This window comes from Ursus arctos, unplaced genomic scaffold (genome assembly GCF_023065955.2).
Source record: "Ursus arctos isolate Adak ecotype North America unplaced genomic scaffold, UrsArc2.0 scaffold_3, whole genome shotgun sequence".
Lineage (NCBI taxonomy): Eukaryota > Metazoa > Chordata > Mammalia > Carnivora > Ursidae > Ursus > Ursus arctos.
In genome coordinates this window covers 5,396,518-5,421,067 of record NW_026622985.1, presented here as the reverse complement: position 1 = coordinate 5,421,067, position 24,550 = coordinate 5,396,518, and the positions used below count along the sequence as shown (strand labels likewise).

Below are 24,550 nucleotides of genomic sequence, written 5' to 3'. Positions count from 1 at the left end.
CCTGTCCTTCTGCTCCTTCTCGGGGCCAGCCAGGTCACTCCCATTGGGGCCACCCCTCTCTGCAGTCAGGCCACCATGCTTTCGGGAATGCAACGTAATCCTGACATGACTCAGAGTCAGTAGGACCGTAAAGGATGAAGACCCCATAGGGCAAATACAATGTGCGTCCTCAACACGCTTTCCCTCCCTTCTGAGGTGGGTTATTTATAAAACTCCTCGCTATGAATACATTTAATTGTGCAGGTGTTAGACGAAGCCAGGTCACTCGGCTAACGTTCAGGTAGCAGGCTGTAACCTCCATGAATCGAATCCAACCACCGTACCGCCAGGGACCAAACCTGCGTATTTTCCACAGCTCTTAGAGCAAAACCAAAACCTTGTAAAGAATCTAAAATACCCTTCTCTGGGGGAAAAAATCCTACTCTGGAACAAACTTTCAAATTTCTGTGGCTCAATTAGTATTTCATCTGTTTAGATAACAGAATCACTTGGGGGGAGGGGCGCCTGGGAGGTTCAGTCGGTTAAGCACCTGCCTTCGGCTCAGGTCATGATCCAAGGGTCCTGGGATCAAGTCCCGCATTGGGCTCCCTGGTCAGTGGGGAGTCTGCTTCTTCCTCTCCCTCTCCCTGCTGCTCTCCCTGCTTGTTCTCTCTCTTTCTCTCTCCCTCTGTCACATAAATAAAATCTTTAAAATACAACAGAATCACTTAGATTTCCTGATTTTCCCTAAACTCTGTTAAATTCCAGTAAGGACTAATAATGGAATCTTCCAAGCAGGGGTCTTAAAGGACTGATTCCAAGGAAGACACTTCTCCATCACATTCTTTTAAACCTTACTACACTGGGACGCCTGGGTGGCTCCATCGGTGAAGCGTCTGCCTTCAGCTCAGGACGTGATGCCAGGGTCCTGGAATCGAGTCCCGTATCAGGCAACCTGCTCAGTGAGGAGCCTGCTTCTCCCCTCTCTCTGCCCTCTCTCTCAAATAAATAAATAAAATCTTAAAGAAAAAAAAAGGACTACACTATGATATTACGGCAGGCACTAAGACATTGCTGAGGTGATGCTCGGTTCGTGCAGAAACACTTAGAGTGACCCGCGTCCTGTGTGTCCCGTGGTGTGTGGGACGCTGCACGCCTTCCCGCGCCAGCACCCCACACCTGTGAGAGCCGTTCTGCGGAGAAGCAAACACACGGGGCACGAACGAGGCAGATGCTTCTGGAAACGGGTGTTAAGACGGAGTGTCTATTCAGTGCAGACTTGATACCAACGTATTTCCCACAAGGCTGCACCCTGGAAGTCACACGAAGGGGAGGGAAAACAACTTCCCGTCACACGGAGTCATGCGGCTGGACCCGCAGCACAGATGTAGGTCAGACAACACGGCTGTAAATCACATTATTAATAGGTACTCTGCTTCCTCAAATAACCCAGGCCCAAACTGGACACTGACTTTGGTCCCAAATATTTGGGTAGCTCATCTGATCTCAAACTCACATGTGCCTCTGGCCTCACTGCCACAAGCAAACGGAGGCTGCTTTACTTCTAAAATAGATCTAAACTCAGCGAAACAAACTCGCGTTGGCTCCTCGATGATTCGGGGTGAACATCTCCATAAGCCAGGCCAGGAGGAGGCCAGGCGCTCACCAGCTGACCACGGGCATGGAGGACAGCGCGGGTTAGAGGCGAGGCTCTGACTTCTAGCCCCACCTGGCCTCCTCACTGCACCCTGCTGGGCCCGCAGCACCACACAGTGTCCTCTCCAGCCGGGCAGGGAAGAGGGCACTGATGCTGAATCATTCGGCACCTCACAAAAACACTACTTTCCCGACGCGCTCAGCGTGCATGTATGGACTGTCCGTTCTTCCCAGACCATGTGAGCACCTGTCACCATGCACCGTCTGCCTGCTTCTTCCCGTCTGCATACAGAAGGGAGGCTCCTAAGTGAGACGGGCCGGGAGCTTTGCTCAAGATGCTAAAACCCCAGACAGTGACAGATTATTACATATGAGCAGGAAAAAAAGAAAAAAAAAATCGATGGCACTGGTGAGGCTGGGACAGAATAGGACATAGATATCTTGGACTTGATCCTGCCACACTGCTCCTAAGATCCTTATAACTTCCTAAGCCCTAAGAGCAATGGGAGCATCTTTTGTTCTAATATTTGGTCTTTTTTGGTTCCTGAAATAGCTCCGGAGCTCTCATAAAGGTCAAAGCATCACCTTTTGTGTTGAAACATTCTGTTATTCATTACAAGCCTCTTTTTTTTTTTTTTTTTTAAATTTATTTGACAGAGAAAGAGAGCGCGAGAGCGCCTGGGTGAGTAAGCAGGGGGTTGGGGCAGAGGGAGAGGGAGAAACAGACTCTCTGCGGAGCAGGGAGCCTGATGGGACACTGGACCCCAGGACCCTGGGATCATGACCCGAGCTGAAGGCAGACGCTTCACCGACTGAGCCCCCCAGACGCCCCTATACAATTTCAACAACACCTGAGTTTATATTAATCAGATGCTTTGGGGGAAGCCACCAGATAACCACGGGATGGGGGCTGGTTGCTAGGGGAACCAACAGTGGGACTAGAGGGTTGGGAGGGTCAGCCCCACTCCCTCACCTCGGGGGAGGGGCCAGGGGCCGGAGGTCGAGTTCATCACCAAGGGCCAATGATTTCAGCCATCCTGCCTACGTGGAGAAGCTCCTATACAGGAAATGCTAACCCACAGGGTTTGCAGGGCTTCTAGGTAGGTCAACACCAGGCTCTGGAAAGGTGGTGTGCCCGGCACGGAAGCCCCAAATGCCTTCCTCGTACGTCGCTCAATGCCTCTCTTCCACCTGACTATTCCTGAGCTGCGTCCGTTATAATGAACTAGTACTCTAACTAGTGAACCGTCTACCTGCGCTCTCTGGGCTGCTCCAGTACGTGACGGAACCAAGCAGGTCACGTCAGAATTAAACAGCGTCACAGGACACACCCGCTGGTCTCCGAGGATGTTTCGTGTGGGAAGAAAGCCCACACATCTGGGGTACAGAAGGGCTGGGTCAGCACAGAGAGGACAGGGAAGCTTACTTTGCATACAATGCTACGGCTGGGAAGTCCCGAACGCGGAAAGGCCAACGTTCTTACACGTTTCCATCTGGCCAGGAATGAAAGGTCCGGCCTGCAACGGTGTTTTAGACCTAAGCCACACTCACTTAGCAAGCCAGTTTTGTCAACCTCTGAGCCATTTAAACCTCGTGCAGACAGAGCTCAACATTCTACTGACACACCTTTTGCACACCAATTAATCTTCTACTCTCTGAGTCCCGCCACAAGTACTTAATTTTTAATCGGTACCGCTGGGCTTCAGTAAGCAGCAGAAGAAAATCAAGCGTTAGACTGGAGTTAGAGTGCGCCTCCACTCGTGTTCGTGATAGTTACAGATATTCAGAAAACCTAACCGCGGATACCTGACCAGAGCTCCAAATACAAAGGCAACTTTCAAATCCTGTCATCTAAAAAAATACATCCAACGAAGCTTTATTGCAGGAGTTACTATAGGCAGGCAGGATGTGAAGCAGGAAATAGAAACCCTAGAAGGATCCATCCGGCATATTCCTATAAATACATACACAGCTTCGGCCGTGCGCTCACATCTCCTGACCTCTCTGCGTCTACAAGAGAAACTTCGCTGTCCAACCTTTGTGGGAAATGGTGCTGTCCGCACCACGCGCCTGCCCCAATCACAACTGACAGGGTCAATGTCTAATCAAACTAGCTGGTTATTTCAACAACTGGAGGATCCGTGTGTGTGTGTGTGTGTGTGTGTGTGTGTGTGTTGCATTACAACCATGTATGTGCCCTTGAAAAGTAGCCCTGCCCACACTTCTTGCAGCTGCTGGGCTCTGGTCAGCACTTAGCGGGTCTGTGCAAACTTCCACGCCCGCATGCCCAATCCCAGGCCCAAAGCATGTTCCCTGAAGGCACCCGGGTTAGCCACGGATGGAGAAAAATCTGTATTACAGGAAGGAGTTGCTGAAATCCTAAGTCCCTCTCGGAAGGAGAGAGGAGTCCCACAATTCCAAAACCCCGACACCAGAAACTGGTGTGTGACCGAACCACTCCCGGATTCATTAGCCGCCGTCCAGTGTGCACACACAGCCAGCCAGGAAGGACTCGAAAGACTGACTGGGTAGCCAACATGTTCAAATTCACGGGCTCTTTCGAACCTCGAAAGCAAACGGTGAAAAAACATTATGCCCTCGCGGCCCGTCTCCCCACACCTGCTCCCTGTCCTTCCCATCATAGAAGCTGCAGTGTCCCCAGTGCCTCACTGCGCACCAGTCTTCCTGCTCCCGCGCCCGGCAGGACGGAACACCGCCTTCAGTCCCCACGATGGTGTCCGGGAAGATCCTGAATGATCTGTGGTCACACAGCTCGAGCACGAACACAGAACACCTCCCTGCTACCCCCGGAAAAGCTGAAGAACTCCGAAGGGTCTCAGAGATTAAGAGGTGCCAACTTCACACTTCACGGCTAGGCAAAGCAAGGCCCAAAGAATTCAGTGTGCCACACGGTGACCCGGTGGCCTCACCGGGGGCCTGACGTCTGAGCTGTGTGTCCAGATGCAAATTAGTGGTTATCACCACTAATGACTGCAATTATCAAGCGCTTATCACGTGCCCCCCCCCATTTCACATCGCTGACCACTTCAATCAGCAAAGTAACGACAGGTGCCATAACACCGATTTCGCAGTGAGACAAATAACCTGATGGTCGATGGGGTCAAGGTCCCACAGCTGCTGGGGGAAACGCCCCAGTGAGAACGCCCATCCCCTTTCTTTCAGGAGGGTCAAAGTGCTTGCTCTGACAAGGGCGCCCTCGACCATGCCAGCCTGCCATGATGGTCATGTGTCTGGCAGTCCTCCAGCCCAGGCCACCATCCCACGGCGCCAGTAAGCCCGCTCACACGCAGCTTCCTCCACGACCGGGGCTGAAGGGACAGTGTGGACACCACTCCTGGTGGCCAGCACAGGGACGGGCTCCTGGGGGCCGATGCAGAGTGGGTCCCCGGGCAGCCAGTGGACAGGGGCTAGCTGTGGAGAGGAGTCGAGGGTCGCTTCCAGAAGAGAAATATTCCATCTACGAGATGGGTGTCAGGACCTAGTCAGGAGTTGGGACATCTCCAGGCCACAGAGGCTGGGGGGCGACGCGGGGACCCCTGGGGCTGGCTTCCGGGTGACTCACCGGGTAACCTCAGGAAGACGGGCTTGGCAAGGTCCCAGACCAGGCTGCTTGTTTCCTAAGATGCACTAAACATGGACCCCACTTCCTAACAAATACTAGATTTTGGTACAAATACATATGCTTCTCCACCAATCCTGTGCACTACACAACGAGGAGGTGTCCCACCCCACCAGTATTCATCCTGTGATAGGGTCTGCACCTTGTGAGGGCTTGTGCAATGTTCCACTGCAAGTGGACAGAACCTAGAGAAACACAGGAAACCCACGATTCCTCCCAGCTGTGCCCACAGCTCCTCCCGCGTCTCCCCAGAGAAGCTGGCGGCCAGGGCCAGAAGGGGCCCAGGATGCTGCCAGCAGTGGCTCTCAGGGCAGGAGGCTGGGCGACGTCTCCCCGGCCTCACAGATTCCTCCTTCTCACCGCTGGGGCTGTGGGATGCCAGGAATACCTCAATCCTCGGGGGAAAGGTAAGCCACAAAGTCCAGGGCAGATCCCCGCAGGGAAGGCAGATATCCTGGGGGCCAGACAGCACCACCTCTACCACCAAAGCAAACACACAACAAAAGTTAAGATAATGATTAATCGCTATCATTGGACTTTGATTCCAGTGAGATTCACTTGTTAAATCCATGTTTTAGAGAAGTGTCAAATGATTCCATTCCTCCCCCGCACCCTCCCCAAACAAGAGAAGCCACTCATTTCACTCAGTGACTCTGGACACTGAAATTCAAAAACTGGCATCCGATGTTCAGTGCAAGCCGCCCAGCAAGAGCGTGAGCGTTCCTTCTGTCTTGGACTGCGTCCTGCCTCAGGGCTGCAGGGAAGCACCCAGACGGCCCCGAAGTCTGTTAAGACTGTGGTGTTCTGTGCGTGGGAACATACAGCACAGGAAAAGGATTTTCTACTCCGGAGAAGTTACAGCCCGTCCTGCAAGGACCAAGGACCTCAGCTACACGTTACAGAAAAAAGCAACTCAGTAGTGCAATTCCTATTTGTCCTATTACAAGACAATGGGGGGGGGGGGGGCAGAAACACACCCACAAAATATCACTCAAAAAAACAATTATAACTGCATCTTTCTCTTTCATGATTTACCGTGTTTCTTCTCCAGACTGCAGGTCCGGACCCCTAATTCTTCCATTACATCACAAAGCAGGCAGAAGATGGGTGCAAGAAACTACGTAAACAGCTGGTCATCCTGGAAGGTTCTCACTTGCCATCCATCCTAAAAATATTAGTCCAAGAACACGGGACTTGAAGAGGAAAAATCCAGGTCACAGTCCAAAAGTCCACCCGTCACTAGCACTGCCCTCTCAAAAAAGGCCAATTTTTAAAGGTAAATTAGACACTGGAGAGTCCGTATTACCCCATTCAACATTAACGCTGTGTCCGTGAATTTAACTCCGTAAGTGTCAAATCCACTCATTCGACAAACATTTACTGAGTACCAACTACGTATCTGCCGTAGGTACAGGTACTGGAAATGCAGATGTTAACAAAACAGGCAGGAGTCCCTGCCACGTCCCTCCAACTGGCTTGGGGAACGAAGTAACAAGGGAGGAGATGACATTTTACTACCTCTGGAAAAATGAGTCCCTCCACGGAGAGGGGGACACTGAACCTGCTCCCGGGCAGTGCGGAGTGAGGGAGGGACCAGCAGAGGAGGCATCGCAAAGAAAGCAAGCGCCAGCTCCTCACGGAAAGGGGGCTACCTCCAGCCAAGAGGAGGGAATCCTGCCCAGGACTGAGCATCTTGCAAGAGAGGACAGGGACAGGCGCGGGATGACAGCAGCACGGGGCACAGTCTGTGTGCTCGGACGAAGAGAACCACGGCACGCTGATGGAGTGGCCACACCTGAAAAGTGTCCTAGAGGCCAGACACGCTCCTTGCATGGTTATGCTCACTCTTGGCAGAAGAGGAGAATTTTAGGACAAGATCCCTGTTTACAGGCAAGACAGTCAACTGGAGGGCATTCAGCTCTAAGAAGAGCCCCATTTCCAAGGCCTTGGGATGGGGAAAGTCATTCCAGGAGAACGTACCGGGCGATTCCAAGAAATGGCACAGCTCCCAGAACTGAAATGCCCAGGAGAGAAGAGCTGGCTTTCCAGGATGTGGGGGGAACAGGGTTTCACCAGAAAGACGAGACGCTCCGGATGGCGCAGACGGGCTCTGTGCATCTAGCTGCGTCCCTCCTGAACCCGATGGTGGGCTATCATGCCCATTCCACAGATTAGAAAACCGAGGCTCAGAGAGGTGAAATACACACCCAGAGTCACACAGCGGGAGCACCAGGGCGGCTCTGGTTTGTGAAAACAGCTTCCTGAGACTCACCCAGATTCATTCTGAAACCAATTCTTAGGAGTTGGGTCAGGGAAAGAACAGAGGGAGGTCCCAACCGAGGGCTTATTAGTCCTATGATAATTGTTTCTCAATTAAGAGAAATAAAGTGGTGTGTTCTGATGAATGAATGTCCCAGGAGAAGAAGGGACGCTCGCATGCTGGGCGCGTACGAGAGGGGGGCCACAGCTCTGATTTCTAGTCTCTCTACTGATGATGATGGTGGCGACGATGAACGACAGCTCCCACTTCCTGAGCACCGAGAAAGCGCCAGGTCCTGGCCAGGTACGTCACAGCCCAAGCTGTTTCTCTTCCTCTTGCCAAACCAGCCAAGTAGGTATTTTCACAAATTCCAGCCGAAGACACTGAGGCAGAGGCACTCAGCTCCCCTGACGTGGGGCACAGAGTCCGATCCAGGTCTGTCCACCTCCGAAGTTGGACATGTTGCCTCCTTCTTACATTTTAACTTTCTTTTTTTTTCCCCTTCTCTAAACTTGAGTTTCTGGAAGACTGGAACTTCATGTTCTTTCCTTTTGCTTCACTGTCTAACTTCACACCTGGCACATAATAGGTGCTCAGTAAACTGGAGTTGAATGTCTAAACAATGGAGTCAGCAGCCTCCATAAATCCAGCCGTCGAATTTTCTGGAAAGTCAGCCAGGCAGCCTTCCCAAACTCTCTGGGTGGCTGCTGAGCCTCCAATCCTGTAGTTTCCAGGCCCACCAGGCAGGTGACACGCAGGCCACGAGGTGAACAAATGCCAGACTGTCTAATTCCAACAAAGGAGGACACGTGTGCAGGCAGGGGGACCGTGCAGGAAGCACTACCCAGCGGCCAGAGCTGTGCCCATGTGAGCCTCCCTGACCCTGTCAGGCCTACCGGGCCATCCCTGAGGTCACAGGGAAGACAGAAGGATGCAATTCTGTCCCCATTTAGGAAGTGCAGCCAACACTGTGCTCCCCTCGGGGCACCCCCGCCATGAGAAATCTCTCTCCCTCCGAAAGCACGCTCCTCCTCCATGCCAGCGTCTCTGGCTTCCCCACCCAACCGCGGATGCGGCTGAACCTCCCAGGAGAAGACACAGCTTCATACATCCTAACTCCCCCTCACTCCGCATGGTGCTGCCCACAGAGACACTGGAACAGGAGGAGCAGAGCTCTGAACTGGAAGAGCGCCATTTCCAAATGGAAGCTGAGAAATAGGGTACGTTTCTCAAGTCATGGACTCCCTGCTCATGTCTCCAAGGAGCAGACCCTTAGCCCTCGACAGAGCCTGATTCAGCACCCCCTTGAACAAACCTCCCTTGTCTTCTGTGTCCACTGCCCTGCGTGCTGGTCGAGGAGTAATTCAGAGAGACAGAGTGTGCAGGGGGCGGGGCTGGTATAAGAACAGTCACTGGGATCGCACAGACAATCCTTACACCACACCCATGAGCTACATGCTATCACGCCTATTCCACAGATTAGAAAACTGAGGCTCAGAGAGGTGAAAATACACACCCGGAGTCACACAGCTACTGCTGGACCCTCAGTTCCTACCCTGGGGAGCCTAAAAAGCCAACATTCTTTATAGTTTTTTTCCAAAGATTGAAAACGTGATCCCCAGTCTCAAGGAGCCTAGAAAGAAATAGAAAAGACAGACACATACTTGACAAACTATAAAACAAAACAGAGTTTTCAAGAGGGAAAATAAAGCAAACTGCAAGAGAAGATCCAAGAAGAAGCAACTTATTCAACAGGCAGCGGGGGCATCCAGGAAGGAGTCAGTACACGTCACCTGTAGTGATGGAAGGACCCCACAGTGTCTGAGAAACAGAATGGTGTGCCCAGACTGTGCTCAGAATACAAACAGCAGCCACACAGAGAAAGGGCAGAAGGCACAGTGCGTGGGCAACATGAATCCGTGTCACTGACGGTCCCCCGCGGGCTCTGGGGTAAAAACCCTCACGCTGTGATGCATACTCTGGCTGGCTCTGCGACAGCAGCTGGGGGTCACGACACTGAGGCCCTGAACGGGAAGCACTCCCCTGTGCAAAGCTGCCTTTAGCTAGCTGGAAACACAAGGAGGTTATAAGCCCGCCGGCGTTATTTTTATAAAATACACCCACAGCGACGGAAGGACCATCAGCCTATGCCCCCATCTCCTCTTGTGGTGCGCCCACCCCCAGGAAAGGTCAGGACTGTTATTAACGTCTCTCCTGGTCAGAACCAAATGCAGAATTGGGGCTGTCGGCTGCCACTCCCTGGCAGGTTCCGCGGGAAGCGGTGGACGGCGGTGCGAGCCACTGGGCGGGCTCTTGGCTGCCCCACCGGCAGCCAACTATTTAACCCACTCAAATGTCAGCTCGTCCCAGGATCCCAGAGAGGATGAGCCAGACCTGTGCCCGCCCACAGGTAAGAACCAGGAGTCTGGATAACCCGCTCAGAGATGGGAGTAATTTACGGCAGGGCACATATAACATTAGCCATGTCAACAGAAGCGACACTGGCAAACTCGTTAATTGACTTCTGAAGGCAGCAGGACATTCTGTCCCGAGGGACGGTCGCTCACTTTCCTTATGAAAACCTCCAGCTTGAGATCTGCCTTCGGGGAGAGGGTTTGACATCATATAAGAAAAAGAACTCATTCCAAAAAATATTCACCTGGAAGGGCTGGTTAACTGAGGTTTTAAAAAAACAAGTTAATTTAGGTAAAGCGTGATATAATGGGGAAAAGCATATTAGACTTCAGGAGAGAGCATAGGCTGGTTTTCTACCTAAGGGAGACCTAAGGATACTCTTTTATCACCGATCTTGATACTGAATTATATCTGAACTGTACCCACTGGTTTCAAAAAGGGATCGAAACTTCTTTGGATGGACGCAAAGGTCCATGTGTTCTATGGCCAATCAATTAAAACCTCATTGCTCACTGCTGTCCCCTGGGCCCGGCATGGCCTAGACAAGCAACAAGATATTTGTTGAATGAATGTAAGAAACAGGAAAAGTAAGGGGCAAGAGGAAGAAAAGCCAACATGCAGGAGGAACACAGGACACATGGGGAGATAAAGGCCCCTATGAGCGGTGAGCATCCTGCAGAGATGAAACATGAAATATTAATGGCGTCCAATGATCCGCTAAAAGGAAACAGGCAAGCGTGGCGTGAGCCATCAGAGCATCAGGGAAGTGAGCCTAAGAGCTGAGACCCGGGGATCACAGAGGGTGACAAGAAGGAGTGTTTCAGTGCCAAAGGGGAACGGGAAGCGGGGAGGTCCCCAGCTTGCCCGACGCTGAGGAAGACAGAGCGAGCAGGTGCCTCGATGGCTTTTTATTCTGTGTTCCTCATGGAGATGGGTACTCTTCCAAGTGCAAAGGACGGAGTGAGCACAGTGTCCGGGATGGGGAGCTGGCTGCAGGGATCCAACCTATCTGGCTGCTTCCCAGGACAAGGAACATTCAGCCCCTACATCTAAAGCCTCATTCTGACACACTGAAAACTCTGAGGAGTCAGAAGGCCAGGAAGGCATGAGCGGATCCTGCAGAACGGAGGTTAACTCCAGAGGCAGAACAGCCCAGGGGTGGGAGCCCACCAACCCGCCGGGGCCAAACTGGGCTCTGCCACGCCACAGGGCGATGATCTGGGTGACTCTTCTGACGTCTGGGCCTCCGTTTCCTCCCCTGTAAATATGGGATAAAGACAGTGCCCACGTGTGGCACAGTCAGGAGAATTCGCTGGTTGACAGGTGAAGGACCTATTTTTATAACAGGGAAGTCGCCTAAATGGGTAAGAAACAGAGGAAAGAGAAACACGGCCCATGTTTCTGAAGGTCTGTAATACTGTCGTTTGAATGGATACTGCAGAAGAAGCATTAATCACATGGGCAAATGCAATAATTAGACGTGGCCTGAATGCATTTCGTTTTCCAAAAGGCAGAAAGATGTCATTCTGTGGGAGAAGGATTACAGATAGTTTTCCCCCTAGCTTTTTGCCATCTCGGCCCTAAGAAAAGGTGTTTAGGCATGGTGGGGGGGTGAAAGAAACCAAAATTATCATCAACTTTGGCTTCAATGTCCAACCAGAGGCCAATATTCATTACTATTTGGGATTTTGTTGAACACGTCAGAAGAAGGACTTTATCTTTAAGGGACAGCATCGTTTCCCCATAAGGGGATGATACTAAAATACAAGTTACCTTTGTGTGTGTGTGTGTGTGTGTGTGTGTGTGTGTGTGTGTGTGTGTGTGTAGCAGGTAAAATGTCGACGATATTCTCATGGATAATATACTAAAAGATGGACATTCGATGAGCCAAGACAAGCTGAGTCCAAGAGCTACGATCAACAGGAGTCTTCTCAGCTGACTTTCTGATTTCGTCCTCTGTCATCCCCCCTCAAATGCGCCTGACACCCCCTAAATGGCCAGGGGAAGGGAAGGTCTTTGGTCGCCTGGAATCACCAGAGCCTCCCTCATGGAGGGTAGGGGTGGGAACTCAGGGCCTTTCCGGAACCCACAGGGGCATCTATGGCATGTGCATTCAGGGATTCCTAAATAATCATCTACTAGACACAAGTATGAACAAGGCGCTAGAGCAAAAGCTTCAGGATAAGTAAGACATGGCTCTTCTGCTCAAAAAAACGCACGATCTCAGGAGAAAGGGGGAAATACGGTCCATAAAGTAACACTCACTCCTAACAGCCTATACGAACAGGTGCATGCTACAGGCTTCCCCTAAATTACCTCCAAATGTAAAGATGCATGGACACTTTACCACTGAGTGACTCTCAGTCACTTCTGGGCAAGTCACCGAACATATCTGGCTCAGTGTCCCAATCTGCGACTCTAACGACTCGGCGAAAACAGAGAAGACACGTGGGAAGTTTCAGTTCAGCAAGTTATCATCATTCTATTAGTATTTTTCATGGTAATTACGCGAGACGGGTATTTGCTATTGAAAAATCTAAACCACAACGTAGTCCCAAGTCTCCCACGGACACAGCATGCCACCACTGGAAGAAACAAGAACCAAGAGATATTCGACCTGCCCTAAGCCTGGCCACCCCCAGCATCTGTGACATTGGCCAAGGGTCCCTGCAGGGGAAGACTCAAAACAAAACCATCTTTCCTGATCCACTTCACCTTCTCTACTGACATTCTCTTCTAACTCTGTCTCTTCCACTTGGCAAACAGATTATCCAACAAGATGTAGGGAGCTCGGAAACAGCCCCGCTGCACATGTGCTCGCCACACGTGGTTCTGCACATTGTAAGTGCACGCCCACAACCAATGCTTCCAGCTTACAGAGGAGCGAGAGAAGAGAGCACAGCCAGAAGAGAGCAGCGATGGCTTGGACAGGAGTATGGAAGACCAGGACCAGAAGGTGCCCTGCAACTCCAGGAGCCAGGTGCTAGAGTCCAGTGTCTCCATGGGAGCCCGGGGTCTCTGAATGTGTGACTCCGGGCGCCGAGGGCAATGTCTGCAATGCCTCTGGGGAGGCTTCATTGTGATGCTCACACATCCCTGTCTCCAGACGGACTGCGGTCCCAAAATGAACATGCACACGATTCTAGCGACCTTCACGCATGGATGAGAAACCTCTCTCAGCTCGTTGGGGCATCCTGCTCAGCTGTGCCCTGGTGAGGGTATGACCACACAGCTCAGCTTCAGCAGCAGACAGGAAGAGCCATCAGAAACAGCTTGTTTATTTTTATTTTTTTTAAGATTTTTTTATTTATTTATGTGACAGAGAGACAGCCAGCGAGAGAGGAAACACAGCAGGGGGAGTGGGAGAGGAAGAAGCAGGCTCCCAGCGGAGGAGCCCGACATGGGGCTCGATCCCAGAACTCCAGGATCACGCCCTGAGCCGAAGGCAGACGCTTAACGACTGCGCTACATAGGCGCCCCTGTTTATTTTTTATTTTAAGATTTATTTATTTGGTAGAGAGAGAGATAAAGAGAGAGAACACAAGGAGGGAGGAGGGGCAGAGGGAGAGGGAGAAGCAGACTCCCCACTGAGCAGGAAGCCTGATGTGGGACTCAATCCCAAGACCCTGGGATCACGACCTGAGCCGAAGGCAGACGCTTCACCGACTGAGCCACCCAGGCGCCCCAGAAACAGCTTGTTTAAAATGAGAAAAGACCAAACTTTTAAAAAAAAAAAACCACAATCCTCTGAAACTTCACATTAACAAACATACTGTCAGAAGAAAGCTAAGCCCAGAACGACTGTGTTATTAATTCCACCCCCAAGGATGGACCCGAAGGTCCTGAGAGCAGGGACTCCAACGGGTACCGTACACCTGGTCTCCTGCTGCACCATCCCCGGGAGCCGCAGATGCACACGGACGGATGTGTGTGGCCCTCGGAGCAGAATTCGGCCACACAAGGAATGAAACTGGGACGCACATTACCACCAGCATGAACCTCGAAGACACCGTGCTCAGTGAGAGGAGCCACCACAAAGAACAAAGAGTACAGGACTCAACGTCTGTGACGTAACCAGAAGGCGCGAAATCGCAGAGACAGATAGCAGCGTGGAGGTTACCAAGAGCTGGGGGAATCACTGCTTTAGTACACGCAGACTTCCTGTTTGGGGCGATACCAAAGGTTTTGGAATAGATGGTGCTAGTAACTGCCCAACGCCGTGAACATAATGAACGCCTCGGAACTGCGCACTTACAAGTTAAATGACCCATTTGATGGCATATGTATTTTTACCACCGTAAAAACATATCCTTAAAAACCTGTCCAGAGCAATTCTAATGACCAGAAAACCACCGACTCTTAAAGGAAACGCAAGCCTTCCTGCAGTGTGGGGCTGGGAGAGGCATGAAGCCTCTGCAGCGACTGTCACACAAAAATAAGCAGCTTACGTTGCAACAAGCTAATACACACAAGCGTACCAAATCCTCCTGCCAGAGAGAAAGAACAGGTCAAGGAAAGTCACAGCAAGTCTTGTGTTTTTGACGCCGGGTCCCTTGCGAAGAACCAGCCAAGTCGACATCAGCCACATGGCACAAACCTTCAGGCCTCGCATCGGAGCATCAAGGGCCTTGCAGATGACGGGAGGCAGAGAACACGCTGGACTTTTGCCAAATTCTGTCCTGCGGTCCCAGGGCATCTGGTGAAGAGGAACCCGAGCACTGACCCTGGTGTCAGATGCAAGGAGGAGGAGGGGAGGCTCAGAGAGGCAGGGAGGAGGGCCCCACAGGATCGGCGGTTCCTGTGACCCCCAAGCTCACTCGGTGCAGACCCGGGGACTGGAGGCACCACAGGCAGAGAAAAGCAGGTGGGATCTGGACACGCGTGACACATGTGCCTTCCTACCCCAATCCCAGGCCTCGAGCCTTGGACACCGCCTTGCCCAGCTCTGTCGCCACATTTCCCAGGTGACATGAGTGCCCGTGGTCAAACACACAGCATGCTTTCCCAGGTGTGCCTTCTGCCAGTTTCCTATTTGATTATTTAGAGGGCTTGAAACACACACGGAGGCTACTAACAGTCTGCATGTTAAATGCTCCGCAAGGACTTTTCTCAGGCTGGAGTGTGCCCGCTAGTGTTTAAAATCTGCTCCCTGCACAGACGTGTACCTGTTGTGTCCTCAAACACCAGTTTTCCTTTACGGTGGTGCTGAATCTTACCGAGGAAATTCTGTCTTAGCCTGAGGACATAACGATTCTCACGACTCATCAGACTAAGTTTTGTTTTGTTTTTTTTTTTTAAGATTGTATTTATTTATTTGATAGAGAGCGACACAGCGAGAAAGGGAACACAAGCAGGGGGAGTGGGAGAGGGGGAAGCAGGCTTCCTGCAGAGCAGGGAGTCCGATGTGGGTCTTGATCCTAGGACCCTGGGATCACGCCCTGAGCCAAAGGCAGACGCTTAACGACTGAGCCACTCAGGTGCCCCTATTAGACTAAGTTCTTTAAAAACGCTGTTTTCTACTTGTAGTGACTGAATTGGCCTGAAATTGATGATAAAGGATAGGATGGGGGCAGGGATCAAGTCCCCCCCACCCGGCCCCATGGGTCCTCGCTGCTCTGCCGGGACTTCTCCGAGCTGCACTGAGTTTCCATAACGTGTGGGGCTCTTTATAACGTGTCTATTCTGGCCCTTAGGTCTATGCATCCTTGAATCATTGCCATGCTTTCCTAATCATGATGGCTCCTGAGAAAGCCTTGTTATCATTCGTCCGCATGAAAGTTAGGAGCCATCCGGGGTGCCCGCTGGCTAGGTCGGCAGAGCGTGTGACTCTTGATCTTGGGGTTGTGGGTTCAAGCACCACGTTGGGTGTAGAGATGATTTAAAATCTTTAAAACAAATAAATACGGCTAAGAGCCATCTGACAAGTCATAACCAAAACTCTGCAAAATGTGGTCGCGTGTGCATTAAATTTGAAGACAAACTTGATAACATGCGGTATCTTTGCAAGTTAAGGCTTATGAGTCGTGATCATGGGAGAGCGCTCCAATTCTTTACATCTTTTTTATGTCCTTCAGCTGCTACTTACAAGATTATCGAGTTTAATTTACTCCTGGCTACCTTCTGGTTCTACTACTACTGTCAGTGGGATTTCTTTTTACATTACGCTACCCGATTGTTCCCGATTGTGGCATTTTATCTGTTGATCTCCCGTTGTATCGGCCAGCTTGAAGAACTCACTCTATTTTAAAAGTCTGTAAGTCTGTGTGGATCTTCTGTCTGGGTAATTTGCAAATAGGCACAGGTTTCATTGCTCCATATAAGTCTGCATTTCTGTTCCTCTATTTACCGTTTTGCTGCACTGGCGAAGACCTCTAGTGACAGCAGGCACTTGGGCATGACTCTGTGCTTTCATGGGCACGACTAATACCATTCCTGTCAGTACGATGGATGCTGTGCGCTTGTGGCAGGTTACAGAGATTTCCTAAAGCGCTGGCTTAGTCAGGGTTTTGCTCTCATCATCTGTTCCGTATTCTCTGAGTGGAGAATTGTATATGTTTTTGTGGTCGCTGGTGAGGTACCGTTCTTACCCCCAAATCTTTGAATGTGTCAATGTCTTTACCATCTAACGTTGGTAAAGCATCCTTGCGTGATTATAACGAACCCAACTTGGTCATAACATTTGTTTGTCTGACGTTTAATTTAAGGCAAACAGCTAAATTTGACTCCTGTTTTACATGGTTCTATGATTACATGAAATATGTCTGTATGTGGATTTCTTGTGCTGTTTCCTGCAGGGCTACAGAGCACTGTCAGATGAGTGGAGGGTCTGGTCTCTACCTCTCTGACAGTTCATATAAAGGGAGCAATGATCTGCTCCTTGAAGGTTTTAGGACACTCATCTGCAAAACCCCAAGCACTTCTGAAGGGCTGGTATTGATTACGGACTCCATTCTGCCAGAGTTAATGCCTTATTAAGATTTTGTATTTTGCAGGGCACCTGTGTGGCTCAGTCGGTGAAGCATCTGTCTTTAGCTCGGGTCGTGATCCCTGGGTTCTGGGATCGAGCCCCACGTCAGGCTCCCTGCTCAGCAAGAGAGTCTGCTTCTCCCTCTACCTCTGCCTCTCCCCCAGCTCATGCTCCCTCTCTCTAGCAAAAATAAATGTAATAAAATCTTAAAAAAAAAAAAAAGATTTTGTGTTTTGCCAAGAGTCGAATTACATTTCATTTTGCTTTCCTCTTTCAACTCTTCTTCCTTATTTCTTCCGAATTCTGTACCTAAAACTTTTGAGTGCTGTCCACACCACTCACAGAGCTGTACATTCTGTCATGTCACAGAACATTCCATACGCATTGTACAGGAGAAATAGTCTTGGTTTTCTTAGGTAATCTCTAGGATAGTTCTTCTTTCTAATGGGTTCAGGGCAGTTTTAGGTTTACAACAAAATTCAGAGGAGGGTACGGAGATCTCCCATATACCCACTGCCCCCCTACAAGCATGGCCTCCCCCACGGTCAACTTCACTCACTAGAATAGTACTTTTTTTTCCCTTTGTTACCACAGAAAAACCTATGCTGACACATCATAACCACCGGAAGTCCATAGTTGACCTTAGGGCACACTCTTGGTGTTGAACGTTTCATGGGTTTGGACAAACATATCCATTTTTATGACATCATACACAGTACTGTCACTGCCCTAAATCCTCTCTGCTCTGCCTAGTCATGTTTTCCCATTGCCACCCTGGCAACCATTGGTCTCTTCACTGTTTACAGTTTTTCCTTTTCCAGAACGTCACAGACTTGGAATCGCACTGCATGTCGATTTTTCACACTGGCTGCTTCCATGCAGAAATACGCATACCAGCTTCCTCCCGGTCCTTCCGTGACTTGATAGCTCATTTCTTCCTAGCGCTGAATAATACTGGGTTGTCTGTATGGACCACCTTATTTATCCATTCATCTAATGAAGGACATCATGGCCGCTTCCACGCTCTTTGGCAATTATGAACAAAGCAGCTACGCATATCTCCGTGCAGGCTTCTGTGTGGACGTAAGTTTTCAACTCTTCTGGGTAACAAGGATCTACGGTAAGAGTAAGCTTAGTTTTGTAAGAAACTGGCAAACTGCCCACCAAAGCCGCCACGCCATTTTGCATTCCCACCAACAGTGAAGGAGAGTTCCCGTGGCTCCAAATTCCTTGTCAGAGTTAGGTGTTGCCATTTTGTTTTTATGTTTCTCCGATCCATTATCCATTCCCTCATATTTTCACATTCACAGGGATGAAGGGCTCACGGCTTTCTTGTGTTATTGTTGGAACTCCCTGACGTGCTCTCCATGTGGTTTTCCTGTGCCCATCTCCCTCCTGAGTGTCTGTGCTAGAGGTGTGAGGTTTTGGTAGATTTTACAGAAGACTGGCTCTTGGTTTTGCTCCTACCTATTGATACTTTCTTCATCATTCCCATAATATCTGACCATAGTTTTTGTAACTACTCCCTCTACATTCCTTAGCATTCTTCATTTGTCATGCTCCTAATTTCCTTTCTTCCGCAAAGATTAGAAATGGAGTCTCGAATACCTTATACAATTTTCTACCTGAATTACACTCATTTTTCACTCAGTTCTAAACGACTGGTACTTTCATTGTGACCTCCTCTGTAATCCACGAGTGGAGCAGTGGTGTGTTTAAAGTTTCCACGCACATGTTTACGTGTTTTCGTTTTGAACTTTTTCTCTTGATTTCTGATTTAATCTTACTGGGTCGAAGAACGTGGCTTGCATGGAATACATTGCTTAAAATTTAGTGCAAAAAATAAATTTAAAAAATAAAATAAAATTAAGTGTAGTTTCCCAAACATGGTCAACTTTTTAAAAAGCTACACAGATTTTTTAAAAGAATCAAGAGTCTGTTACGTGCAGGGTTCTATATATTTCTACTAATCCGGGCCTATTAATACTGTTACAGATACGCTTGAAATTACTCGACAATCATGTTTTCTATTTTCTGCTTGACGTCCTTTTTATTTTTCACATCTTGTTTCTCTTACTTTTCTATGATGTTGGTTGTTTTTATGAAATATAGATTCCCTTATATGTTTTTCTGTTAGATTAGAAACTAGATACGTATATTGCTTCAGTAATTACAGTTGACATTTTAGTTGCAACTAAGATTTTAAAATACGTAACTAAGGGGGTGCCTGGCCGGCTCAGTTCATTGAGGGACTGACTCAACGCCTATTTCTAAACAGGTCATGATCTCAGGGTCATGAGACTGAGCCCCATGTCGGGCTCTACACTTGAGATTCTCCCTCTCCCTCTGCCCCCCACCCCCACACTCTCTCTCTCAAATAAATAAATACAATCTTTAAAATACATAACTAAGTATACTTTTTTCTAATACAGTCTCAAATCATTTTACAATCCACTTCTCCTAACTGGAGTCTTATTACATAATCGCTCATAGAACACACCCTAAAATGTTATTAGGATATAACCATACATAGAACAAACTCAAAAGACAGAGTCTCTCTCTCTCTCTCTCTCTCTCTCTCTCTCTCACACACACACACACACACAGACACACACACACAGTCGGGGCATCTGATTATCGAAAGGTCAGTTTAACTTTAGTTTAACAATTCGTATGGAACTGAACTTATAAAATAGCATGCCCCTTTCTCCGTGCCCTGCAAGGCACTCACGATCTTCTTTCTGAAGTACAACTTTCAATAAATCTTTCAGAGAAGACTGCCAGTAACAAATTTTCTTGATTTTTGCCTGAAAAAGCTTTCTTCTGCTTTCAGTACATACAGTACTCGCAGACGGATGGTCACGTTCCCCGAAGTGCTCTGAAAACACCCGCGTCAGCCTCTGGCACTTGCTGGGCTCGCGTAGGCTGCCGGTCCGATGGTCGCTCGGGCGTTGGAAGTCTGCATTTTCCCCACAGATCCTCTCTTTGCCTTCCACTTTCTGGAACCTGCCAGATGCTTCCAGATGTAGATTAATCTTCCTTTTTCCTCTTGGTTCTTTGAGCCCCCTCTGGGGGCTGTCTGTCCAGTTCTGGCCAATTCCCACCAATCTCTCTTCAAACATCTCCTCTCCCTGCCCCCTGCACGCTCCAGGACATGTGAGTGTCTGGGTCCAACGGCCCGCTCACGTTTTCCCAGGTCTCTCTGTGCTGTGGGGAGGTGATGCCAGCTCATTAATTCTCCTTAGACAGAATCCAGCACTTTGAAAATGCCAATATATTTCACTTCTAAAACGAGGACTCTCTCCCCGCCACCTGTTCCTGTCGTCCCACTGCGCTTCGGTTTGTCCTCTATGACACTACACTTTCGTTCACCTCCCTGAGCAGGACACACTTCTTCAGAGCCATGGTCAGCCCCATCTTCGCTGCATATGGAAAGCAGTGGTCTGCTGATTCTGGTGGCTGTATTTCTCAGTGTTTAGGGACTTCAGTGTGTAGATTCTTTGCGGGTGGCTTGGGCTCTGTTTCCCGCACGCCCCTCCCTGTGTGGGGATGGGGCAGGGCGCTCAGCACTGCTGCTGTCTCTTGGAAGGCTCCTGGGCCCTGCCAGCCGTGCCTGGCTCCCCGATCTGAACCGCCCTCCATCCTCCCTGATCTGAACTGCCCTCCATCGCTGGTGGCTTCAAAAACCCAGTGGAAATAAGCATGAGCACTGCTCACTCTCTAAAAACATCTGTCCCATGGCCCAGCCAGGGTGAGTCCCTCTGATTTCCCTGTTTTACATGCAATGTGTGCAGAATTATTGAGGATCAGAGGGAAAGGTGTTCAAGGTCACGGGGGGAGGCACGTTCACTCATTCCCTCCGGCCCTGCCTCAGCTGCTGGGACGTGCCCAACACTCAGCTTTAGCTGCCAACGTGTAAGTCTGGAGCAAGGAAGGAAATCCGCTCTGTTCTGCATGAAGCCCACTCCACCTTCTGTGTTCAACCCTCACGGCCACTCACCGAGCAGCTGAGAGATCCATGGCATACTTGAATGTACACCTTAGATAGTTTTAAACCTTGAAAAAGCTTTTAAGCTTGCTTTCTTCTTTCCTTTTTAAAGATTTTATTTATTTGACACACAGAGAGCACGAACCGGGGGAATAGCAGAGGGAGAGGGAGAAGCAGACTCCCCGCTGAGCAGGGAGCCTGACATGGGGCTCGATCCCAGGACCCTGAGATCATAACCTGAGCCGAAGACAGATGCTTAACTGACTGAGCCACCCAGGTGCCCCAAGCTTTAAGCTTTAAAAAGTTCTTTCAGTGTAATTTTTTTTCTAACTTTCTAATTATTGACAATATTAACTAATCAGGTTCTTTCTCCTTGCAAGTGTTCTCAAAGATGACCCTAACATGATGCTCGACACGGAAAATCCCGACTGTTTGACGTAGCTTCTAACACCTGCGAAAACGGCCCTTTGACTTCATGGGAAGCTCCCACCTCTTATTTTTGCTAAATTTCAACCTCTTTCTGATTAAGCCATTTTAAAAACCTGATTATTCTAATTCCTCCCAACTCAAAAGCCTATAACGTATTGTACTTAACCTCTCCAGTAATCCAAACTATGAGCCGTGGGCATTTTTCCTAACCCCTCCCCCAGTCAGAAGGGTTCCCCTCCCGGGCTGCCCGCCCACCCGCCCAATCAAAACGGGCACCAATAGACCTAATTTGCTTTTAACCCCTGTCCTTTGTTTCCCGTGATGATCCCATCAGAAATGAACAGAACGGGAATAGAAGGAATCAAAGCAAGGTACAGAATTACCAAGAACACAGACACAGAAAACTAGCCTGAGTGCAAATACACACAAGTCGAAATCGAGAGGCTTTCACCATGGAGGAGTCCCCCGAGAGGTAACGTCAGGTTGCCTTCACTGCATCCTGAGATAAGTCATGTGGAACTGATTTTGAAGTTCTGCTCCCTGCAGTTGGCTCACTGAACAGAAATACGGGTTTCCCCTCGTTATTTGGATGTCAGCGGTCCTGAGACCTTTCCTAAGCTGAAATGGTGTAAGACAAAGAAGCATTACCATTAATTCATAGGACAAATTTGGTGAGCGTTCCAAGAACCAAAAACCACCTGTCTCAGCCTCCTCTGATATCTTAAGGCAGATCTTGCTAAGGGATGAACAAAGCCCACGGACATGAAGCGCAGACCCTCGCAGCTCAAAGCTCTGACAGCTGGATGCTGAAATGCTGAGCGCAGCTCCGGGGGAAGGCGCTTGGCGGGGTCACCGTCCTGCTCAGTGCCTGCTGCTGCTAGAATGGCTCCCTGCGAAAGCAACGCTGAGTCTTTCTTTCTTTTCTTTCTTTCTTTTTTTTTATGTTTTATTTATTTATTTGTCAGAGAGAGCTGGCGAGCACAAGCAGGGAGAGCAGCAGGCAGAGGAGAGAAGCAGACTCCCCGCTGAGCAAAGATTCCCCAGGACTTAACCCCGGGACCCTGGGATCACGACCTGAGCCAAAGGCATACACTTAACCAACTGAGCCACCTAGGCGTCCCAAAAGCAACGCTGAGTCTTTCTTTCCAAAAGCGGAAATCCTCTTCGGATTTCTTCAGGTGAGTAAAACAGGTCCTAAGGTAGGTCTTCCAAAGGGGAGTGTGAAACAGACTTTCAAAAAGCAAGGGATACCTGTATATCAAGATATTGCAACCAAGTTTTGTGTGTGCGTGTTTTCTGTTTTGGAATTTGTTTTCCTTAAAGGGGAAAAGAGCCAAGGTTGGAACCGTCTCGTGGGAGTGCCAAGAACAATTTCGTGGAATACAGAGTCCTAGCTCCGTGGCAAAGCTGAAGCTGCGGCTTACGGCATCTGTGGTGCCACGTTTTTGTCACTCCTTACCCTGGTGATGCGTGAGCCGGTCCGACGGGGCTGCGAAGCCAGGTCCTGCCAGGTCTTGGGGACTGAGAGGGGGTGCCTGCTCCACCTGGTCCTAGAGAAGACGGGGCACAAAGGCTTTGGTCAAAAGAAGCATTTTGCACGTGTCCACATCCACCCTCCGCCGCATGTCCTTCCTCCTGAACTTCTTACTTCCATGTATTTACCTTCTGGGCGTTTAAACATCGGTTGTTTAAAATACACCGTGGAAGGGAAGGTGAAAGGGAAGGTAATCGTGGAACAGTGCCCCCTGCTTATTAGCAAGGGGGTCGGAACAGGAGTTACTCTAGGTCTCTGGCTTAAATTGCTTTGCCTGAATAGCAATTCAGGAAGAATTACTGTCAACTGCTGGATTTGAGCACTGAATATAAATAATTAGCATTCCACGGAGCACATGCATTTTCTGCAACAATTACTGGTAATCAAGCCCTAGGCGGTCTGTTATCTGGTACGGAAACATCCAGAGACTGCTTTATAATTGGCCCCCTCTGCAAAGCAGAAGGGCCCAGTGGCACGTTTTTTTTACCAGACATCAGGATGAGGACAAAAATTTTAGGCAAAAGTTAAAACAGCAATGTTACAATCAACTCCACAGCTCTAGAAAAAAACATCTTCGTGAGACTATAATCAAGCCAATGAAAGACGGGTTAAAATGTGGGAAAAGAAAATGGGCCTTTTCATATTTACACACTTGGAATACTAGCAGGGATTAGCGTGGGGTGGAAAGAGGTCAAACTTCTCTCTCAGATTTAAGAAATTTTGAGATTTTCACACTGCACATGGATTACCTCCATAATTAGGTTTTAGAACTGTGTGTGCAAGCGACATCTACTACTGGCACAAAAGCAGCCAACTCGGCAACCTCATCCCTACCTATGCAAAGGAACGTCTCAGTGCCGCCAACGGTCTCAGAATATTCCCCACGCCTGTGTGCCAACAAGCAGCCAACGCACACACTGAGCTTACCCTGCCAGGCTGTCTCCCACTCTACAGATGGGGACACTTGGGCATGGGAAGGTTATGCCCACCCTACTGCCGCCGGCTGGGAAGGGGCAGCCCTGGCATTAGAACCCAGGCGGTGGGCTTCAGAGCCCACGTGCCTTCCCACCCACTCTGCCCAAGAAACTCAAAAAAGCTCATTCATTTTGACAAGTCGCTCTGTCACCTGAATGCTCCCCAGCAAGTGGTTCTCTGTCCAGAGTCTTAGCCTGGGGGTGCAAAAACAGATGCATGATACTCTACTCCCCCCGCTGTGTGAGTGCCAACCCGCGTGCACACACGCATGGGCCTGGTCCACGCTGTGCGGGGGGCCGCTCGCCAGAGCTGGGGAGGCAGGGCAGGGGGCACTGGGGAGAGAGTCCAGAAGGGTCAGCTCAACGGCATCTACCACTCAGAAGAAGGGAGCTCGGTCCCTGGGAAGGCCCAGCCACAGCCACACCTTCCCCCAGAAAACCTGGGAAAACGGATCTAAGCCCAAAGGTGCAAGAGGGTATTTTCACTGCTTGTCTCTCTCCAGAAAAACAGCTTCCTTTTTGATTTTTAATCATAGGTGTAATACTCGCCAACTATGACAATCAAGATGCTAAAGAAAAGCTTAAAGAAAAAAAATTCGAATGAACCTCTCTTGTTTCACCCGCGGATGGTACCCTAACAGTTTCTGGTCTGTTCTTCCAGAGACAAGAAAAAATGCACAAACATGGGACGCCTGTGTGCAATGTTTC

The 24,550-nt window shown here is 49.6% G+C and overlaps 1 protein-coding gene across 4 annotated transcripts in view; it reads right to left on the bottom strand.

The window, feature by feature from the left end:
* Positions 1 to 24,550, bottom strand: part of GRB10 (growth factor receptor bound protein 10) — a 179,232-nt gene that overhangs the window by 71,778 nt on the left and 82,904 nt on the right. For 3 of the 4 annotated variants that reach the window (XM_048213051.2, XM_048213052.2, XM_026501705.4), the window contains one exon: positions 22,794 to 22,884. The exons of the other annotated variant lie outside the window; for it this stretch is intronic. In XM_048213051.2, the coding sequence (XP_048069008.1) occupies positions 22,794 to 22,884 (91 nt within the window). The remainder of the gene's footprint in view (positions 1 to 22,793; positions 22,885 to 24,550) is intronic. 4 annotated transcript variants of the gene reach the window in all.